The sequence below is a fragment of the Nothoprocta perdicaria genome, unplaced genomic scaffold (assembly GCF_003342845.1).
Source record: "Nothoprocta perdicaria isolate Ctin4 unplaced genomic scaffold, notPer1 scaffold_8, whole genome shotgun sequence".
NCBI classification, from domain to species: Eukaryota; Metazoa; Chordata; class Aves; order Tinamiformes; family Tinamidae; genus Nothoprocta; species Nothoprocta perdicaria.
The window spans coordinates 6,239,493-6,263,033 of NW_020456087.1; the positions used below are offsets into that span (position 1 = coordinate 6,239,493).

General features: G+C 38.8%; 1 protein-coding gene across 1 annotated transcript in view; it reads left to right on the forward strand.

Annotated features, from left to right (window-relative positions):
- The window catches only part of NPAS3 (neuronal PAS domain protein 3), a 542,948-nt gene that overhangs the window by 243,076 nt on the left and 276,331 nt on the right, over positions 1-23,541 (forward strand). Inside the window, exon 4 of the mRNA XM_026051847.1 lies at positions 8,405-8,487. Coding sequence (XP_025907632.1) covers positions 8,405-8,487 — 83 coding nt within the window. The remainder of the gene's footprint in view (positions 1-8,404; positions 8,488-23,541) is intronic.

Here is a 23,541-nt window from a genome sequence, read left to right on the forward strand (position 1 = left end):
AATAATTTTTGGCTGTTGCAAGTTTCATTTTTTTTCACAGCACATTGAAAAAAAAATAATGTTTCTTCATAAAATGATGTGAATCTGTCAAAATGGAGGGAAGGAATGAAGACAGGACTAGGCAGAAAAGTGGACCTCTGTTTAGGTGGGTCATCTTAGAGGATGCAGAAAATGCTTTAGCCTCAGTGAAAACAAGGAAGACATGAGTCACATTTTGCAATATACCACCATCTAAGGCATAAGAGGGCTTTGGTATCAGCTCAGAGAAGCAACACGTTGCCCATTCTGTTCTCAGAGGATGCGAAGGTAACACGCTGTAAGTTAAGACAGACCAAAAAGAGGAGACACAACAARGCCAGGCTTCCCCTTCCTGACGCTCAGCAATGCATTATACCCTGCTTCATGTAGATTGAACAGCTTTTGGTCTCCTTGACATAGCAGTGGCATGTGAAAGCCCTGTGGATGGATGGAGCGTTAGATTGGAAGTAATAAGGTTGTGCCTGACTTACCTCCGCATTTGTAGCAGATGTTACAAATGTCATAACATGAACCTTTGGGATCAGACTGGAAAAAAAAAAAAGCAAGACAACAGATGTAGGCCTCTTAGTTTTACCAGCAAGTATAGTCTGACACTATATAACACTATTCCGACTTGATGTTAATAYCGTACCCTCCTTCTGAGAACAGAAGCAGTGACACTAGCAATTTCTGCAGCACTGGAGCTGGAAAGGGGCGGGAGCAGTTTTCTTCCCAGGGCAGTTTTAATACTAGTTTAAAGATAGAGCAGGAGAATTACTACTTAACACGTAAAGTATCCCATTGCTTTATCTGCATACGTACTCTTGTACTCATCACGTTTCTTGGAGAAACTGGGAATTTTAAACAATTTCTGCGTGCTTTCATAATATTTATGAAGTTTTCTGTTGGTGGAGCCAAATATCTCAATCACTGGCGTGTTTTGCATTGCCAAATTCCTAAGTTTTTAGCCCCCCAGCTCTCCCTGTCTTTGTGTCTCCCTCTCTCTTGCCTCCCACATGCGCCTCTATGTTTGTGCCAGACCTTCTTTCCTCTTTCTTCACCTCAACTGTATTTCCTGGGAAGTTCATATGAATTAATGAAGCCAATTTCACTGAAACTATCCAGAATATCCACAGTATCTTCACTAGCACTTTCTCTGCTTTCCACCTTGTTTTTTTTTTTGGCAGTTTGTGAAAAATTTATTGTTTCCTTCCTTCCTTCCTTTCTTGTCCTGAAATGTGAAGCCACTTCTCTCTAAGACTGCTACCACAAAACTTTTTAATATAATCTAATAATATTGACCTGTGGCTGCGGAGTAGGTGTAGTTATGTGCTTTTCACTGTAGCTTTTTCTGTGTGTGCAATGTAAGTAAACAGTTTGAATTAGAGTCCCAGTTCTTACTCTTACATCACGTCTGATTCCTCCAGGGCTGCATGTTTGGAGGAGCAAAAGGTGATGTATTTGTAAACATGTGTTGGCTTTGGCCAACGTTGCTGTATTTCATGGGAGGGGAGGAAAATAAAGCACTGGAGATCCACAGGCCCTGGTATTTTTTCCGAGCGCTTCCACTTAAAGCAGTGGTGCTTCTCGGTGCCACATCCCTCCCTCAGGTGCTGTCATTCTTGAGCGGGAGGCTTAGCCCTCTCCCTGAAGAATTTCATTGTCAAGGAGAAGAGTGGGGGCTCTCCCATGAAGAATTTTAATCACCCTGTCTGTAGCCCTTTTGAAGGAGGCACAATAGTTCCTATAGTAACTACTACAGTGTGGGAGAAAGGCCAGGGCTCCCTCCCCCAGCCCCAGATGGGGACCTCGCTTTGCTTAGATGCCTCGAAATTCTTGCACAGCAAAGATTTCAGCCTTCCTGCTGAAAAGAAAAGTCGCTGAAATGTGCTCCTTGATGAAAAAATAAGTTCAAATCTAGGCTATTTTAGGTGTTGAGTCAAAAATACTGAAATTATGAATATTCTGTTTTTAAGCCTGTAATTTGTGTGTTTCAGTCTTTATTTTTTTTTTTGTTTTAAGAAATTCTGAAAAGAAAAACTGATATTTAGGACCTGAGAAACCTCGTCTCTTGCTTCTAGTCCCTCTCCCTCCCCCCAGTACACACAGCAAAGGGCAAATAAAGCAGATAAAAATAATGAGGGAAGGAGCCAGCTTATAAAATGGATGAAGATTTTGAAGATTTACACCAAGACAACCATTTATCTTTATTTTTTATTTTATTTTTTTTTTTAAAGTGCTGACTTGTATTTGTAAAGCAAATCTTCCGAAAAAGCTTATGATTTCTGGAACTTTTGATGAGGTGTGATAGATGAACTATGGGAGGCAAGAAAGCACACCTGTAATCGTTGTATTACATAACATTTTCTTAATTTAACAAGTGCGTTCTTGATAACTACTTTGGTATTCCATGGAAAGTTTTGGGTTACTTTCTCAACCGTGGACTCTCCAGTAATGAATACATGCTCTATACGTGTGACTGGAAGATGGACATCTAGAATAATAGGCATTCGCCTACACAAAAAATAGATTTGAAATGCCATTGTTAGCTTCCGAAGTTGATTATCATATATTGCATTATGCATCTTACACGTAGTCCTTTGTGACAAATTTGTTCTGATACTTTATTGCTGTGATACTGGCTTGGTAATGGCACAGCATTAATGAATCCCATAGCTTTACTAAACCAAGATAAAATACTTTTGCACATATGTTGCAACTCCAGCTGAGATTTATTTCTTCCTTTTCCCGTCTGGGAAGGTGGATGTTATGAGAGACCTGAATTTGGGATTTTATGGTGAGATAATTTAGCAATTTATCATTTGCATTCTTTGAGTATCCTTTCTAAATCAGAGGGCAACATCTCTGCTTATGTCCTGCTCGTTGCCTATCACCCAATCTCACTTTAGATCCGAGTGTCTGTCATCTCTGCCTCGTGTCCTCAGCATGTGCGTCACGCAGCGAATTTGACTCTTGCCAGGGATTTCTTTCAAAACCTCACTCATAGGTGGGGTGGCAAAGAGCAGTCAGTGGAGAGGAGAAAAAAAAGTGTCCATGACATGGTATGCAGTGTGAAGTAAAAGGCTCCTGTGGATTTTAGCATACCTCAATATGAGGCTTCTCTCCCAAGTCTAACATTGGCTGTGCTTTGTCCTTCCCACACACTGTGTCTTCTGCTGTGCATTTTGGCCCCCAGTCAGTCAGTCTGCCTCTTCTAAAACCCAGCTTTGAAGCACTTCCAAATTATGTTATGTTGTACGGGAAAGCCCCAAGGTTTTAAATTGACTTCTCACTGCTTCCTGTGGGACCACCCTGGTTATCACTTCCACCTGTGTCATTTATTCATGGGCATTTAGAGCTGTCCTTAGAAACAGGGAAAATAAATATTGATAAATATTATATTTTGAGCACACACACAAAAATATTAGAAATTTTCTTAAAATTTATATGTTTTTTCTTTTTTTCTACTTGGAAAAAAATATATTTGCATTCTGGAAAAGTATACTTAAAAGGTTGTAGCCACATACATGCTCTGAGCTGCTCTGCACATACAGTTGTCTCTGACAATTCAGATATTTTTTGTTAGCTCTCTCATCTGAAATAATCATATACTCTGTTGGTATTTATAGGCAGAATTATTAGCCAACCTTGTGTGACACAGGTATGCAATTAACCTGATTTTGGTTGCATATTTTGTGAATGAAACACAATGTTCTTGGTGTGATGTCTATGGACGTTTATAATTATGTAGGTCGGCTCTGGCTTTGCTAATCAAAGCCTGACTGTGTCTGCAGTCATAATCATAGTTCTTCAATATCAAAGGAGTGAAATGTGAGATGTCTTTTTTATAAACCTCCAGATAGCACCCTCTAAGATACCTTAGAGGGTGTAGCAGGGTGGCCCTACCTTTTCCCTACTTTCCAGGCAGGTAAAAATGTGATCCTCAGAAAAATCACCAAAGTGGATACAAAAACGGGGACTTGGATGCTCAATTTAGAAATGCATARGTAACAATTCAGGAGAACTATTTAAAAAATAAGAACAGTCTTTTAAAAACAAAAACAATTTTTAAACTGAATTTTATTATTTGCAGTTGGTCTGAATTTTACAGAGCATTACACAAAACAGACTGATGTTGGGAGAAGGCATGAAAAGTCTCTCAAAAAAATCATGTCTTATTTTAGTGGAAACTTAACATTGTGCTCCTGGTCTGTTTTAACTCCTGGCCATCAAGCAATCCTGCTGCTGCTTAGAGAGAGCTCTGTCTTCTCTATTAGAAAGTCAGGAGGGACATCAGCCTKTGGTCATTCTGTGCTCCAGAGCTTCGAACTGAGTAGAAATTCTTAAGAGGAAATCCTGTTTCTTGAGGATTTGTGGAAATCTTTGTTAGGCAGCCCACATTTTTCTTTCCCATGGAGTCCCTGGCTCTTCCTATCACAATTGCAATGGCTCTTGAGATTGCATTAAGCATGCTTAGACTGCCCCCAAGACACGCTGAAAGGGAGGTGGCTCTTCCTTCACCTCGCGCATAGCCAGATTAGTCATTGAGGGAGGAAATTTAAAGAGGAATTAGTTAGCAGTTAGAATATTTCCCTTGTCGATAGGTTGTTAGGCAGTAATCCTGTCTAGGAATAGACATGTCAGTCTGGATAGTAAATTCAGGGTCCAAAGTATTGTCATAAAAGATTTCAGTAGACAGATGCTTCTACTCCAGCAGTGCAAGTGCATATGTGAAAACAATCTCTCTTCTTGTCATTATTCATAGGCAGTGTTTCATGCATATAAGGGTTCAGCCAAGTTTTTTCTTAAATTCAACAATTGTGCATTAAAACTTTAAACTTTGTCAATTAAATGTAGACAGTGAAAGACAGGGCCACCTAGGAAAAAGCCCATTCAGAGAAGTTGACTACTAAGACAGGAGGAGCTTGGAAGAATTTAATTTAWTTTAATTCCGGTTAATTTTGGAATCTCTTTCCTTTGTGGCTCCTGTTCCACCTGGTACCCATACTTCAGCCTTTTGCACATCCTAATTTTTCCTAATTCCTGTTTGTTCATAAAGCAGTTTGTTCCATGTATCCAATGCTTTGCTACTGTAGAGAGGCTATGTGTTAAAAGGAATGCACATTGAAAAAAAAAAAATCTTTAGGTCTGTGAAGGCTGTTGAGCTACTTTGATTTATAGATGTTATGACACAAATCCTAAATTCCTTGCTTTCCAAGATTTCTGTGAGCAGCTAAGCTTTGGCTGCTGATGGTTCCATCCACAGGCTGAGAGATTTAGAGATGCCTGGCTGTGGCTTGAAGCCAATTCAGCATTTATAGTTTATGTTTCAGAATTTTATAATAAAATAAAATTGTGGCCTGCTTTTTAATCCAGCCATTTCAGTGTTTGTCTTCCTTTCATCTATTGTCACACCAGCGAGCCATTCAGCACAAATAAGAGGCTTTGCACTGCCATTGGCCTCTGAGGTGGCCGTGGTTTTGAAACGTATCAATGTGCCAAAAGTGTGTTTGTTTGGTCACCCCCCCCTCCCCCCCGAGATGGTTATCAAAAAATAGTGAGAGTTAGAATAAATAATATAATGAAGCAATAAGATTAGAAGAGCAAGGAAAATAAGTCTGTTTGCCWTGCTTTGGATCTATCCCGGTATTCCTTGCCTCATTCCTCAAAATACTAAAAATGATAGTGATGCATGGGCTGTTTTGACATACAAAAAGTGCATATTTGARTATTTGGTATTCAGGTACCAAAAAAGCGAGAGTTCTGGTACGGCTGCCAGACTCCTAATGGCTCTGTATTTAACATCTTCAGGCTTTTTGTAAAATTAGGCATTGTCTTTACAACCCTATATCAGCCGATAAGTGAACAAGTGATGCTGTATGCTTCCAGTGCTATTAAAGTGGCAACGAGGTGAATAGCCAGAAAATACCTCAGGATATATGCCAGCCACTAGGATGCAGGCACTGACTCTTTGGCAGCTGACAACTTTTAAAGAGAAGATCGCCCCCCCTTGTATTTTCTACCATTAACTCACTGACATTGAAGTGTTTTCATTTAAACTCTAGAATTGAGAGTGTCTGAAGTAGGAATGACTTTTACTAGTAAACAGCATTCAGTTTTACATACTAACTCACATGCTAAAAATCTACAATTGACAATTATTATCATAGAATTGGAAGCAATACTCAACATAATGCATTCATATAAAAATGCCAGTAGATTGTGAGGGAACGATATAGTGCAGGAAACAGAAAATTAATCTGAAGATGAGTTCTGAGTAGTGATGTAGCCTGAGAGCTGATGAGTCCAAGCAACATGGGGAAATCCTCATGCAGGCTAACTGGGAAGAATGAAGCCTCCTAAAGGATGTCAGGGATTTTTTTTTTTTTTTTTTGGTAGTGTTATTTTAGAGATTAATATGAACCAATGCCTAATTGTCCAAAGCCTATGAATTTTTGGTTTGTGGTAGATTGTAAGTGAAGTGACCATACAAAACACACTGCTAGCTGATTACAATTGTAACGGGAATGCTGATGAACTTTAAAAATCCYGTGATGCATATTTTGTTTAGTGCTCTTGATAACTTATCTGGAGGTGGAGTAAAGAATAAGGAAGGCTCATCTTTAAGTCGGTGCAAGAGGAGTCTAAGTTGCTAGGAAATTTAAGATGCTCTGATTTTTCATGTTCCCTGAAATGAGCCCTACTGTAAATAGCTAGAGAGAAGATGAGAGAACGCAAAGCAAAGCAAAACAGTTTAGGATCATGAAAAAGGTATGGAAAGATATGGAAAAGTGAGTAAGCACCTAAAGCCAGTAAAAGCGTAAAACTGCTGAGCTGTCTGGTCCATGGCTGCACTAACTGAAATTAGAATAAAACAGATAGATTGTGCCAGTCTGTGAGTAACTTCAGTTGCGCCATGAGAAGCAGTCCTGAAGAAGACATACTTTCTTAAGCTGTTACCATGTGGGCCCTTGAATTCCTTTAGAGAAAAGCAGAGGACTTGGAAAACAGTGGCTCTAAATCAGTCACCATTTGTAATTATGAGCCATTGCTTGACCGCTGGCACTGAAGCCACCTGTTTGCCTGGGATAAATAGCTTAGAATTTCCTGCAAGGAAATTACGTGGTGTATCAATAAGGAGCAATATTTCATTTTTAAGTCCATATGACTATCCTTACTTGGCATGTGTCTTCTCTTACTGATATCATATTTGGCAGCCTGTATCTTAGAAGACTTAAAAATTGCTCTGTATTTTGTTGTCTTCAACAAAAGACATCAAAATATGGCACTCATCCATTCTGTTTGTGTGGGTGATTCCTTTGTATTTCCTGTTCCTTGCTAAAAACATTATTTGGGTATTTCATTGCCAAGTGATTTGAATCAGATGGTGCCTCGAAAAGAAAGCAATATGAATGCGTAGTGATGCTCTGGTGGTCCCCAAGACCCCCGGCRCCTTTGGCTGTGAATGTTTCTGCACGTGCTTTATGAGGGTTCCTCCAGCCCTATGGCCTCTCCTTCTCGTTTGTCTCTCTCGTCGTGCTCAGGTGGCAAATCCAGCCTGGCCCTGGTGAGAAACCTCAGCTTGCAGGAGGTGCCTCCCCTTGGGTATACTCATGCTCGCTCCCTGGGTTGTGCTCCTGGCACAGAGAGTTTAATGGAAGTTGAGTTTTACCATTTCCCAGCTTGTTTGATCGTCACTGTTGCCTTTAAAAACTGCTCCTATTACTAGCTTTGTACTAAAGCATCTATGTTTAAGAGCAGAAGCTGCAGTATCAAGTGCCTCTTGCACCAGCTAACAGTGATACCTGGAGTGCAACAACATTTCCTCGTATTTAGGAATAACTTTGCTATCTCTRCCGTTGTGATGGGGCGGCTCTTAACAAATGAGGACTTTTTAATGTTGGGCTTACTTCATTTCTGTTCCAAATAAATAACATGTTCAGATAAATCTCTGATATCTTTCTAATTGCTGAGTAATACTTGGTTCTCATTCTCACATTTCATAATGTGTAAATTATATTTAGAGTCTTTTTTGATTTTTTTTTAAACTGAATTCTGCGTGTGCTCAAGACTATGTACTATAAAAACTTTCTATGGGGATTTGGGTTATATTTGAATATACTATTCGTTTCCACAGTTTCTGGACACTTAATTTTTTTTAAATATATATTTTTGCTTAATATTTGAGTTGCTTAAAGTTTCAGTCACTGAAAATTATGTAGCAAGCGTGAGTACTAAGTGCAAGGCAAAGCTGAAATTAACCCTGGTGTTTAAAATGCAAAAATTGAAAATATTTTATTTAAATGCAGTTGATGTCCAGTGGAGTGRTCAGGCATGCATTGGTAGTGAATGTGTGGACCTTGCAACATAATTGTTTTTTATTCAGTTATAGGTGCCCAGCGCAGGAGAAGTCCCAGTGCCCTTGCCATTGAAGTGTTTGAATCACATTTGGGAAGTCATATTCTACAGGTAAAACAAATGGCTTTTCCAAGAAAAATCAAAATAAATGTAGCCAGTCGTATTTCTGCCAATAGTTCGAATATTGTTGTTATTAGCAATTATGTTAATGAGATTTTTTTTACAAATTCGTATTTCTTTCTTTTTAGAAAGCCCATGATTGGGAGAATTTTAATGAGAGGGAGGGCAAGTATTATTTGTGCTGTAATGATTTAGATGAATCGGTCTAGTTGTTTTGCACTGTGCAGTAGCTGTTTGCTCGCAGAATGACTGTGTGTTTTTGTGTGTATGTGTGTGTGCAAAAGAGTATTTTCTGTTGGTTCTTTTGTTTTTCTTGTGTCATGCACAGATCTAGATTTTCCCCCCTCGCTTTGGTTTATGAGCACCACTCTCCTCCCTGATAGACCAGTGGTCACGATTGTATATCACAGATTTGCAACAGCCTGCAGGGAGGAGCTTAGGTCTCCCCAACTCGGAGATAAAAACTAATTGGATATTTCTTAAAGAATTTAGGCACACCAAACTATATTCCTATAGCTGTATTCCAGGAAGATTAGATTGGAAAGCAGTGCCCTGATGGAAATATCCTTGTGCATGTTTTGTTTTGTCAGGCTTACTACAACCTTTCTTAGGCTGCAGTAATCAAACATGGAGCAGGAACAGTTAGAAACAAAACGTGAAGGGTTTTGTCAGCAAGGCAAAAACCCGGCACTATGTAAATCAAAAGAAAAATCCTCTATCTTTTTTTTTTCTTTTTCCTAAATGTGGCACTGTTCTTATTTAGCAATGTACAGAGCTTCCGAATGCAAGTATATTGCTCGGTGTATTACCTTTTTGAGAGGTACAAGAGAGGTAAATTAGGATATTATCATGAGAAATATTCCACTTAATTTGAAATGATTGAGAGGTAGCTCTCTGTACTACCTCAGCTGTGGCTTTCGAAAGCATGATGGATAATGTCAGATTTCTCACATCTTTTTCAAGTAACTAACCGCAGAATAGCAACAAAGGTAATTTTAGGGAAATGTGAAATTAACCAGTAGAATGAATTTCTGTTAGAGATAGAGATCACGAATGGAGTGATTTACTTAGCTGAACACCTTTGGCAGGGCTTTAGTCCAAGTTTCTGATTTTGTAAGCAAACACTGGTATTACAGCTACACTACCACAGGTACCTGCACTGATATTTATACTACTATTTTGCATATTAGACAGAAATGCCTTAATGTTATCTCACAGCTACAGTGAACATGAAGAAGTAAGCAGCATTTTTGTGATGTTTCAGTTTGTGTAATTTGTGAGCATGTTGCTTTGTGTGTATATATATGGATATAAATGTACACTATGTATCCTAAAGGTCTGTTTTTTACAATATGTGTTATTGCAAATATCTACATCAAAACATCATTGAAATTTCTTTACATAAACTTTTTAGGTATTAATTATGACCTTGTATGAATATATGACTCAGTTAATATGTGGGRGGAAAAAAATGAAGATGTTGAACTTGAAAATTTAGATATTGGAATATTTCATCTATTGCATATTTAAGACAATTAGTGGTTTTCTTTTTAAGCTAGGTACCTCCACCCACCTCTTTATTTTCCTACTAATGAGTGATAAATAATAATCTTTTCCAGATATAAACTTATTATAGCACTAGGAAAAAAATCTCTACTGCATTTGTATCTAACTGAGGATTTTTGGTCAAAATGACCATCAATTCCATATTGAATATCTGTTGAGGTGTGGCCTTTTCAGAGAGGGTGGTGCTTTTACCAAATTACTCCCATTAATCTTTAGCCAAATTGATATTGGGAAGTTCTGCTCTGACATTTAAGAGAGAATAGACTGTTGATGATGGATAAAGGACATAATGAATTAATAATGGCTGCAAGTTTGTCACATGCTACAATCTTGTCCTACGTTAGCAATGTAATCAACTCYTAGAGGCAAAGCCTGGGTCAAGTTGCAAGTACAGCAATTGTACCAAACCTGCAGGAAGACAAACTAATCTATAAGCAACAATCAGACGGATCCTGCTGGAACAAGCTCTGATTTTGGGTATTGCTCTTGGAAATAATTTTTAAAGCAGTGTTATATAGTAAGTGTTGTTCGAAAGTCAAATAAACAGGCTTGCAAGCTAGTTGTGTCTTGGGAATATCCCTGTTTTACAGAGTCTGCTGTCTGAGGAAATTGAATTAATAGGTAGTTTAATCCCTTCTACTATTAATATTTTGAAGCGGGGGTTAAGTGTAAGCTCAGAAATTAAGGAGGCGCTCTCATCTTCCTAATATTTTGATACTTCAAAACGTATTGATAGACACACAAGGACATAATATAGTATGTTTCAAAAGTGAACATAGTTTATTTAGAGGTAAATCTAGAAATGGAAGAGCCCCTTGTCATGTTTTACATTCTAGTTCTACATGAAGGAGTCTCAGTCAGTCACCTCAAAAAACTCTCTGTTGCAGCCAAAGACTACTCTCTGTGTATCGCACCAAAGACTTGGTCCCACAGTAACCTTGTAGCCAAAGGAACCAGCTACTGAAACAAAAAAAACAACAAAGACCAAACCAGAAATGCCCAAATGCTGTTATATCAGCTATCGKTATCTCTATGATCATGACAAAAAAAAATCTTAAATATCCAATTAAAAAAGCAGAAAGATGTACAGTAGGAATGGTAGAAGAAGAGGGRAAAAAAACTGCTAACAAAAACAAGCAAACAACTGATGTCCATTAAATTATGACAAGTTTGRGTTTTTTGATTTGTCAAACTCTGCTTTGTTATATTCTACACTCATCCTATTTTGAAAAGTGAGAAGGCTTCAGTAAAGATATCTTCAGTTTTGCATGTCTGTGTATGTATTTTGTATTTATTTATAAATATGGTGCAAAAKTACTTCTGTTACCTGTTACAGAAAAATTTGGCTCAGAGTGGTTGTAAATGCTAGCAAGAGGATGATCAGTTTTTACGAGGTCCCTGGATGTTCCCTGTAACTTTCTTACTATTGCAAAGGTGTGGAAAAGGGTCAGTAACCCCATATTCTTCATATAATCAGGAATGATCAGGAAATGTAGAACTAAATATAGAGAAAAGGGAAAGTTAGTGAATATATTTGCATATGCAAATTAGCTTAATTGATACTGCTTGCCTCTACAGGGATTTTTCATTACAAACTGGAGTGCTACATTGTTCAGCTCATATTGAGTAATTTAGTAACTAATGAGACCAGTTTGCACTAATTTGCATATGATAAATGAGCTTAATTGCAGTAAATAACTTGGAGGCATAATTACTTAATTTTCCTGTGTTGCATGGCTTTTAAGTTCACGTATGAACAACTCAAGATAATTTTGCATATTTAAATTAGTTGCTTTTAAAATTCTTGAACAAAAAAGAACACACCTTGCGATCTGAACTGCCAAGCAATTAAAAGTAAAATGTGCAGTATTTTCAAATAAAAAATAATATTTAAAAAATATTTCTTCATTTAAAAAGAAAAACCAAAGCCTCTTGAAGAATAAATATTTGGAATTAAACACTATGGGATAGCTTTTAAAGTCAGATTAGGATCAAAAGCTGGTATTAGTCATAATAATAGAGCTGTGTATCTGAGCTGTAGCGAGTGGTACACATTTTGGATTCCTGCATGCAGGAGAGCGAGCTTTAACAACGGCGTTCTGTGCTTTAGCACTGCCTTACTCACCTGTTAAGGAACTTAAGGAGCTGCACTGCTTTCCTATAGCATCACATATACCATACATAACTTAGGCACTAGTTGTCTTAAACTGTATAGGCTGTGCTGCCTCTAGCTTGTTTGATGTGACAGAAGTCCTCACGTAGGACTTCTGAATACTGAAGTCAACACGGACTTGACCCCCTAATGCAACCCTGGAAGCTTTTAAACTGCTTGGAAGCCACCGCTGGCTCAGATGCTGCTCTTTGGCTTTGCTCCATGCTGTAGTCCTCGGCTTTCCATGTGTGATAGCAATCCAGCTTTTTATACATATACTTGAAGTCCTTTCACTGTCCCTGGAAAGCTCGACCTCTGGGTGGAACTTAATGAAGTTCTGATTGTCTTTACCTGCAATCCCTGGAGATGCCACAAGTTTCTAGACTTGTTAATGTTGTGGTTGTTTTTCCATATCTAAAGTCAACAAACAAAACATGCAAAATCCATGTATGTAAAGAGACTGATGTTTACTAGCATTTCAAGATATTTAATATAGGGATTGCATGCTTTAACAGTGAAAATGGTCTGCTGTTACTTGGTCCACAAACATTAAGGCACAGATAATCCACTTTTTAGTTAGCATGTAAAATACTATGCAGGCAAATTATCTGGATGTGATAAAATATGTATTTTATATTATATATTTATTTATTTATATTTAATTACTTGTCCTCAAATGTAGAATATTTCATGACATTCTTTTATCACTTAAAAAAATAATATCCTGATCTGTAGAAAACCTTTTTTGGTTTTGATAAATGGCCTTCATTCTAATTGCCTTTACTTTCACGAAACGAAAAATAACCATTACTGTTTTTTTTTATTATTAATCAATCCAGTACTGTAATAATAGGAGTAATACGCAACTGTATGGACATGTCCTTTGTGTCAACATAGGATACTACTGTTCTTTGGAGTGGATCCCTTATTAATTGTGAGAAAGGTCCAGTATGTCCTTCTTGTTCCTAGTGAATCGTTATAGGTGATGCCATAACCATAGAAAATGACTTAGACTATATCCTGATGACAGGTTTTCTTCTGACGTGTGTGAGATAAGTTTAAGCTTTCTTGGGGAAAAGAGGAAAATGAATAAGGGTCTCCCGTCTCCGAGTGATCACTCCAACAGCTAGTGGTGCATTTGCAGATGGGTACAACCCCATCCACCTGCTGTTCTAGACCTACATATATACATACATGTATATTTGCTTAGCTTATGTTCTCCCATTTTTCCCAGCTTATGTTCTCACCCTTTTGAAAGAGCAGTGGTATTCCATGAAGTTTGCCTTAGACAAAAAGTGGAAAGAAGTCACTGTATGTTTTCACTACAATATTTCTTCATGTTTAGGAGATGTTGCTCTTTACCTATAAGAACCTCGAATAGAGCAAGGCAGTGAGACTCCTCCTTGATTCTAAAGCCTTGACAGTCTAGCAGGAGGGTATGCAGGTAGCGTTTTCATGCATGGTGCAAATGYAAAATAAGTTTGCAAGCAATTTACTTTGTGCAGTACCTGTGAGTCTTGCCTGTTAAGACAAGGGAGAGATTAGTGAAGAGGGCAAGTTACACATTTTGCAGTGCTGAAAGTGATGAAGGATGCAAAGGGGCACCCAACACTGTGAGGTTATTTCTGCATATGACACTGGTCAGCATGGAAATAGTGGCACAATACTAAAGGTGGGGAAGCAGCGGATGGTAATTTTGAGGAATATATGGAGGATTTTTCCAGACCAAACAAGGTGTTAGCAGAAAAGACTACTCCTGACTTGGAGGCTTGTGGAGAAGGGCAGTTGCTAATGGTGATGTCAGTCATGGGCTTTAYGAGAATGAAGGAGATCGTCCAGTTTGTTACACACTGTTTTGGATTCTAGGCATGTGTGGGATTTTGGCATGTGTCAAAGGCAGGCAAAACCAGGAAAGTATGAGAAAGCCTGAAGGATTAGAAAGTGTTTGAGAGCAGAGGTCTATGCTAGCTGAAGAGATAGGGTGTTGAGAGGTAGCAGAGGTTAAGTTATGCAGTGGTAGCAAAATTAAGTGGAAGCAATGAATTAGAAGGAAATAGTTGGTGCAGATCAAACTGGTCAGCAAAGTGTTCCTTGCTCTTGGCAGGAAGAGCTATGCATGATGCAATGAGATAGGATGRGTGTGTAAGATCTGAGAAGCCGAAGTGCAGTCCAAACACTGTTGCACACAGGGAAAAAAATAGGCACTTAATCTACATCTCTGTCCAAAACCAAAAGCATTCAGTAGGCAATATGGCACTAGCCAGAAAAACTGGCAATTGTATAAACTTCGTATTAGTCATTCAGAAGCATAGTGAGATAAGAATAATAAATTGGATACTGTAATATCTTTAGATACATTGAGCTAAAATGATGGACTTACGACAGAAGGTAGCATTATGTAATATTTTTTGTATTATGTTATGAGCCACATGTAGCATTCTAAGAAAATATAATTTCTAACTGGACAGAGCCAAGGAAAATAATCTGAACTTTAATTGAGAACAAAATCTGAGCAGAAATTGAATAGGGCCGACCATTGTCAGGGTTTATCAACAATTTTATGTTGATAAAAGGATAGAAGGACAATATCTACTTGGAAACAATAATGCAATGCCCAGTTATTAACTGTTTAAACACCACTCCAGGACACTGTGGTAGAGGCAGAAAAGCAGTGTAAATGCTCATATATAGTGAAAAGAACTATTGGACTCTAGTAAGTAGAGAAGATGAGTATCTCAGCTTTGCAGCATGGCTTTCCAGGGATAAGGTGCCTCCAGTAACAGGTTTCTGCTTCAAATTTAAGGGTACATATGTGTATATATAGTTTACGTAGGGATCTCTTCAGTTTGATTGCCAGTCTTTCCTCTAAGTATTTTATAAACTGATAATCTCTTCTTCTCAGAAGATGATCCTTTGTGAATCAAATGCTCAACTCTTACTCCTGATACTCATTCATTTAGATTTTTGATAATCCAGTTGTGCATTTTGTTGTAAGTACATCACTGAGAATAACGATAGCAATTTGAAACGGAAAGGGGCAGAAAATGTCTCTAATAGAAACTGTAATGTTTTGGAGCCTCTGTTCAGTGTTGGACGCTACTTTTGCACTGGAAACATGTGTAAATGCCACTGAATGCTATGATATGTCTCTGGTTTTACACTGGTTTAAATTATAAAAGAGATTAGCCTGAAATGTTGCGTGTTTCTAAAAAGAGCTCGGAACAAAAGGCTAGGTCTGAATCTGAAAAGGTTAAAGGAACTGCACAGACAGCATTGTTAAAAGGGATATCTCGGGTCCATTAGCTGGAACACATGGCAAGAGGATTTCCTGGGTTCAGGAGACTTGAAAGGTGCTCATTTACATACTCCAATCTGTCCCAGTCACAGTAAGTGCATCAGGTTGGATCCGTAAGGGCAGCGCTTTCAATCTGGAGTTGTCAAAGGTGCAGCGGCCCGGCAGCGGCCGCCCAAGGGTTACGTGTTAAAAGGRGCCTGGGGGAAGGGTGGGAAACAGCAAATTGTTTTGCAGCTGAAGCCTGAAGCAGTGTGCTTCAATCTGCATTTACTGTGGCGAATCCACACAAACACATGCAGCTTTGCCTAATAAAGAAATATTTGATCCGAGTAGGGTACGGCACACCGTAGCGTGTTACTTAATTCCTCAGAAAGGATTGGAGGAAAATGACATATCTCAGCGCKCTTTGTTGACCGTTTTGTTGTCGCCTGCTGAGCGTTGTCATTTCCGTAGCCAGTGGGCTGTGTGGAATCAGCGCGAGGGAAGAGGTCATTAGCAGCAATGGAGGCCTTGCCGCAGCCGGCAGATGCTGAAGGAGGATTTTTTCCTAAGATACATCAATAAAACCGTAGTTAATGGAGACTGCATTCAGCTATGATTTGGGGTTTAGCCCTATTTTCCTCTGAGGGAAGGTGGCTTGGAAAGTATAGACAGGATAAACTAATGCGTGGGTTCACCTGAAAGAATTGTCTYGTAGGCTGATTGAAAAGGTACAGAGGAGCACAGCAAATGTCTGGGTTTCAGAATACATTCTTTCTTTATTTCAGTCATACTATTCATCAAGAAAGGAAAAGAAGGGTTTCGATTTCATATAGATAAATAAAAGTAGGGAAAGTTGTTGGGTTTTTTTTTCCATAGGAAGGCTGTGCAATGCAAGTAAGCAAGCAATGGCATTTCTGCTTTCTTTGGTGGCATAGTTTCAAAGGTAACTGTATTGCCCTTTTCAGACCTAGTGGAAACAAAAACCATTCGAGATAGACTCTAAAACTGCTTGAACGCATTTCTACTTCAAGGCATGATATCTASTGTCAGTAAACAACTAGCTGGACTTGTGCAGATTTTCATTCATTCCCTTTTTGAATAGTTTAAGCTCATGCGTGYGTACACGTGAATATGGAAAATGGCTGAATTAAATAGTTTTCAACTTGAGTAGCTCAGCATCTCCTTTCCTGTCCCACCTTTGTCCGCCTCCTCAGTGGAGTGAACGGCGCTACTGTGCCCTCTGTTTCCATGAGATTTGGCACCAGGTAATGTTGCAGGCTCCGTACAAAGAGCCCCTTGTTGGAGCACATGCAGTTGCGAGTCATGTAAATRCTATTGTTTCAGGCTGCTTTTAGCTCTGGCTTGGTACATTGTATTACTTTCCTGCTGGTCACATTTTTTTTTCTTTTTTTTCAATGATGAGTTCTAAATAAGTATAAAAAAATGCAAATTGAAATAGAAGCTGGGGGTTCAACATTACTCTAGAAGCTGGAGCCCTGGATAGAATTCTCTCTTGCCTGGGTTTGACTTGGAAGTGCAAACACCTTTACACAGACTTTAAAGCATATAACATTTAAGGCAGTGCAAATATTGGTGAAATAGATTGAGGCAGTCTTGGAGGCAAACTTGGTGTTCTGAAGAATATTATTTCAAAACTTGCTTAACAAGTGGTCGTTTTCATTAGTTGCTGCTAAAATGTCAGTGTATTAGAATTTCTGTTTGTGCAAAAAAATACAAAGGTGAGCATGCATACAGAGGACAAAATTTCCAGAAATTCTATACAATTATCTTGTATCACATTATCTCTGGACAGCATTTAATAAGATTGTATAAGACACCAATCAGTACTGATTTCTTTTCATTAATTATGCACAGCACTTGCCCACTGAATTGTTTCCTTCATTCACATTTTCTGCATTTTAACGAGAATACAATTTATATGTATCCCTTTAGGTTAATGTAAGACTGTACCTCTTAGTGGCTGATTGAATTCAGTTTATTTTATGAGCTATAAGTACTTTCTTACATATTTGAGATAGTGATTTAAAGTGTGTATCAGTGTCCTGTTTTGTACTTAGTATTTGTTCTCTCTTCTTCCCTTTAATTATGTCTTCTGCTCGTCTAAAGTCTTCATTACTCCCTTTTTGTAGCAAGGAGGTGGTGTATTATTTCTCTTTAATGCACAATTTAGGAAAAAAAGTGAGAAAAAAATCTCTGATGGGAAYGTGTCTGTCTAGAGTTCAGAAGTCCTCGTGACCTTTCAGGCAGACCCAKAGCAGAGGCCAGGAGCTGCTTTTCCCAGTCACCCATATGGAGGCCACCACCTGTGCTCTAGCAGGGCTCTAATAGCGCATGGACAAGAGTACAGGGTTGTTTGCATTCAAAAACGTAATGTTAGCTGAAATACTACCTGGTCAGCTTTGTTCAGACTATTAGCAAGTGTTTCATAGATGCCTGTTAGCTCAGAAAATGAATAAAGCAAATAAGCATTGTGGGTAGAAGTCTAACATGCAGCAAAGCTGTAAAGACTCATGGATTTCCTCAGGGCAGTCGCAAAGATGATCACTTAAGTGAGATTTAAACTCAGTGTTTACAATATTGTGTACAGTATTAAAGCAACCAAGATTTTATGCATGATCTATTTAGTCAGTTAGTATATAAAATAAACTGTCAGCAGACAATTCCAGAAATAAAAAGCAAGCCATCTGTTAAGTCTGAGAACAAAAATGGGGGATGTTCAATAATGTCACTGAATGATTACATTATGATCTTAGTTTCTTTCTTCTCTTCTCTCTCTTTCTAACCTATTACCTTTGCACATCTGAAACAGTAATGGTTTCATTCTGAATATGAATTCATTCAATCTGAAACAGCACATAGTTTTTAATCCCTTACAAGTTATACAGTCAAGAAGAGTCAAAGATACACTATGTTCATCCCTTTGATGGAAAAGGGATACATGTTATCTTAAACATAAATATTAGTTATCAATGTATATGTTTGGAGGTAGGAATCGATTCAAATTATTAAATGCCCTATGTTGGATTGGTCTCTGGGGAGAAAAAAAGAGAACAAATGCTTTGTGGGTTTGTACTATAAAACCACAGCTACTTAGCCTGCAATTGAAGTTGTGTTTGCATGTTCTTCTGTGTCTCATTTCTTGCAAGTTGCCAGTTTTGTGTGTAGCAGTTGGCACCCAAAGCATGTCAAAAACACCTTATTTTTAATCTACTGTGCAGTCGATTTGCAGTCGATTATAAAGCAATGTCCAGATGAAAGTTGTGGGTGGATTCAGCAGGGCAGCAGAAAGGACTCCCTTCTTGCTTGCTCTTGTCCCTGGTGTTGGCATTGAGCTCATCATAGAGCTTACTTGCCCCTTGCCTTACTTGCCCAGGGCTTGCCGAATTGGCACCACCTGGCTGGAATTTTACTAAAGTTTCCCCAGCTCCCCAAAAGATTATTCCAGAAAGTGACCGAGGCTGCTGTCGCAGAGCTAGGAGCTTGCATGTCCCTAAGCCTTGTTCGRCAGTGACTTTCGTTGACCTCCTTGTGGAGAGGCTGTGATTTTGGGAGYGTAAGAATGCAAATGGAAAGTGGCTTTTCCTGTTTCTTAACCTAAGGAAACAGTTAACTTTTCTTGATTTATGGGTCTTCCCAAGCTTTGTGTTATTCCCAGGTATGCAGGTATTGTTGCATTCACAAGTCAGAGGAAAAATCCTCTCTGTAGTTTTTCAAAGCAGCTAGGGAAGAACAGTGAAACAGCAGAGCACAGCATTTCAATTACAGAACGTTTTATTTTCTTTAGTCTCAAGAATGTGCCTGCCAAGGGTAACACATGCAAATTTCTAAATAGGTGCCAATTATATACTGCAAATTTTTACATAGAGTTCTTTACCTTACAGAACATTTTAATGTTGTGTGTTTTCCTCTTTGTAGAAATGTCTTCACAGTGCCATCCAAATCTTTCACTTGCAATTCGTGGCAGTATATCTAGCAGTTAAAAAAAAAAAATCGGATTAAAAAGTAATAGATGGTATCAGCAAAGCCACTGAACAGGGAATGCACATTTATACGTTAAACACATTCTCTGCACCTGCAAGATTTCACCATCTGTGCCTAAACCACCAGGAACAGTAGCAATACTGGGATTAGACGTGTCATGGTGTATGGAAGCTTTAAGGGATGCATCCTGTGCTCCTATAGCCCTCCTTGACAGAGAGGCGCTGCTCGCTGCCCGAGGGCAGCAGCCTGGCAGCCGGCTTTATCAGCAAAGCCAGCAGCGGAGCCAGGAAGGGAGAGCTGACATCCAGCTGCCAGCAGTGCAGGAATCCTATCCAGACTTGGGCATATGGGTCCTGCATCTGTCAGTGTTACACCAGCAGTTGGCTTCCAAACTTGAGCAGCTTCTGTATTCCCAGCGAGTGAGCGATCCCAGCCAGCGCAGCCACCGGGTGGGGAAGCCAAGTCTTGCCGTGCAGTGCTGCTGTATTTGTAAGGCCAATTTAGGTCGAAAGATGTCCTGTGAGATTGTGCGGGGGGCTCTTCCCATTCATGGCAAGATTGTGATGCATAAGGTTATTTTCTGCTTATGCAGGCATATAAAAAGAAGCCGCACAGTGAGGAAATGATAGCATTTTTTTGAGTGCCAAAAGAATCTATCTGAAAGGACTGCAAATTACATGCGTTTTTTCCCTGTGTGGAAAAGAAACATAGCTAATGTTTACTTGTTCATTCCCCTGGGAGAAGCGGTATAGGTTCTTAAATAAGCCCAYGTCTCCAGAAACCCTGAAATAACTTCTCTTTAATAAAGACATTGCCTGACTCTGCTGTCCCAGTTTCAAAACCACACGGAGGCCAACTGCGTTTGTGCCACGCAGAGCAGTCTGAGCAGCAGGAATGAGAACACCCTGCCACAGCGATGGGGGCTTCGGCCGCCCTCCCCTGCTCCCCCCCTGACATTTTCTCCTCCAGCGACGTTGTTTATCCAATGCTGCTTTCGCTTTGCATGAGCTGCCCTTCAGAGAGTTTGAAATGGAAATATTCATTGAAGAATGAGTGCTTGATGCCAACATTACCATACCCCAGGACTGAGAAACTCAGCCCATAGGTTGCAGGATGGARATGTAAAAGATAAAAAGTTGGAAAGCAAGATTAAACCACCTTCCTTAATTGCCAATAACATCTTCCAGGGGTTGCTGTGTTCAACAGTGGGACACTTGCTGCTTGCCTGGCTTACAGCCTTAGACTAAATTCAGTGTTAGCACTAAGTGATCAAAGGGCCAGGGCTGAATTTAGGCTTGGGTATGGGTGCATTTCTTCAAAAAGCGACCGAGAGTGAGCAGTGAACATACAAAGGAACACTCATATGTTCCTTTGAATACATGCTAATCCTATCAGCCCTCCCCCAAAGCTTTGATAGTATGTTTTAATTTGAGGAAGTCTTGGTCAAYCATTTCCAGTATAAAATGTATGTGGCATATAGGGATCACTGGGAGCAGATCCTTCAAGTCCAGAGGGCTCTAGAAGTCCCCTATGTATTTATATATGATGTTTAACAAAACATGTGCTTTTGTTTTAAATATGAATGGTACTGAAAGGATTGCTGTGAGTAGAGCATGTATTTCATAGCTCTTGAAATAAAAAATGGCAATCCTTTAAAATAAGTAGCCAATAATTACTAATTCATTTAGCTAGTACTATGAAAATGTTAGTCATTTGGAACTAATGTGGCTTAACATGCTTCTACCTTGGGGATTTCAATGTAGTTTGGCAATTATGTACTTTTATTTTAAAGTGTTGTTGATAACAACAATAATACTTCTCTTAAAGATGTGATTTTATCAGAGTGTTTATATCATTTTTAACTAGTGCTCACACTAAGTGGCCAAAGAGCCCTTTTTGGGTTTGTTTTAAAAGGCAAATATTTCAACCTAGATGCCTGTCTTCTACCACTTCAGCCTACTAAAACACAGGTGAATTGTGTCTTAGCAAACTTCTCTTGAGATAAAATAAGACCTGAAATTAAAACTAAAATCTAAAATCTCCTGTGATGTCCTCTTGATAAGGCCTCTCTGCTGTTTGTCTTTCCTCTACAATAGTCGAGTTCCATTGTATGTCATCTGTTCTATAGCACTATTAAATGTAGTACTTAGAATATTGAATATTTTCTAATAATTATATATAAGGAATAAGAAAAGATAGAAACACTGGAGGAAGTTCTCTTAGAAATCGCTTTTTGGAAAGTATTAAAATTTAAAAAAATATTCTTCATTATTATTTTACTCTTTGTGCTCTTTAAACAAACTCAGGCTTTTCTTACTAGAGATGGATTGTATCTCTTCTATCAGAAGTACTCCATCCAAATAAGGGCAGTTACGTGAAGGGGCTAACATTAAGACAGGCTTTCTAGAAGGCGTTTTACAACTGTGAAATAAAGCTTGGGTCTGAATTAGCCATTAGAGCGAGTTTTATCCCTTCATTGACTATAGCAGGAGCTATGCTGCATTAAACTGCAGTTGTCTAGAACTGCGTTTTATGAGCCCCCCACACACTGGAAGATCAAAAGGACTCAGACTAACATAAATTTCATGAGAAAAAATCCAAGGAAGGCGATTGAGATTTTTCCTAAATAATGTAACCAATGTTTTGGTGAATTACTATTTGCATTAAAATTTGAAGAGATGTTATTTAATGATTATTCAAGAATGCCATGTTTTATTCATTTAAACTGATGCATTCTACCGACACCCATTTTAAAGGCCTCAGTGCCTGTGTATTTTGCTCTGTCCTGTCATGTGAAAGGTTCAGATGTGAATCTTCTTCTTTGTCAGTGTTCAAAATAAAAATATTAATGGGGAACCAGTAGTGAATGACATTATAGACTGTAGTGCTGACATTTATGTGAGTCCCCAGCAGCATCTATAGTGAAAAAGATCTTTAAGAGGAATAATAAGTAAATGGTGTGGCAGTGTTTCAGTTTCRTGTCCCTCCTTTCCTAAATTTTTAAATACTGCTACAATAGCTAAACCTTAAGGTCACATCTGATAAATTTCTAGCGAATCATCCTGASTCAAATTCCTCCATGAACTTTATGYTCCTTCTGCTGCAGGAGTCGCAGTAATGGCATTTTAAAAAATTCAGTTCAAATAAAATGCTATAATACCTAGCACTGTAAATTAATGTAGTGTGAAAAGCATTGAGTGCATATGTTTCTACAAATAGAAACTWTTTTTCTACCTTACAAAACAAGGACCAAAATCTTATTGCTAACAGAGTAGCAGGGCAGAAGTCAGGCTAGCTGAGAGGCTGCCCAGATGCATTTCCTCCTGAAGCCACAAAGCCATAATGATTCCTAAAGCTCCAGTGCAGTTGCTCTAAACAAATGGAACTGGCTTTTCACTCTGGATGTGAGACCTGGTTTTCAGTTACATGAGTGGCTAGAAAGAAGGAAATTCATATTTTTTTTTTCCAGAAGTTTCCAGCATGTGGAATGACTGACTGTATGATAATGTCCTTCACTGTTAAACTTTCATTCCAACAGTGCTAGGCTTTCATTCTGAATAAGGATTCAGAATGAAATCTGCTTTCCCAAATGCTAAAAAACCTGAACTGTCCCTCAAGTTTCTGCCTTGTTAGAAACACTACCTGGTTAGCAGCTTGGAAGCAATAGAGGACCTACGATAACTGGGATCTTCTCCAGCTCACAACTGCATCCAAGGGGCAGTTTGCTTCCCCTGCCTTTAATGCTTTGATAAAAAAGGAAGAAACATTGGCCATTGTGTGAACCTGACAAATATAAATAATTTGGTCTTGTGGCTCTTTGTGCTCTGATTTTAAGCTGTGTAACCCACCAATGCTGATTCTCCTGATTTGTATCACTGTTAATGAATCAGACCCAAAAATTGTCCCATCCGGAGAGCCCATAGAGTCTGCCTGGCCCATCAGTTGTGATGAACCAACTCCTCTGCAAGTGTGTTCAGTGCTTCAGTTCAACAAGACTCTTAAAACGTGCTGAAATGATTCTCTTACTAGATGTGTGTGTAAGCAGAAA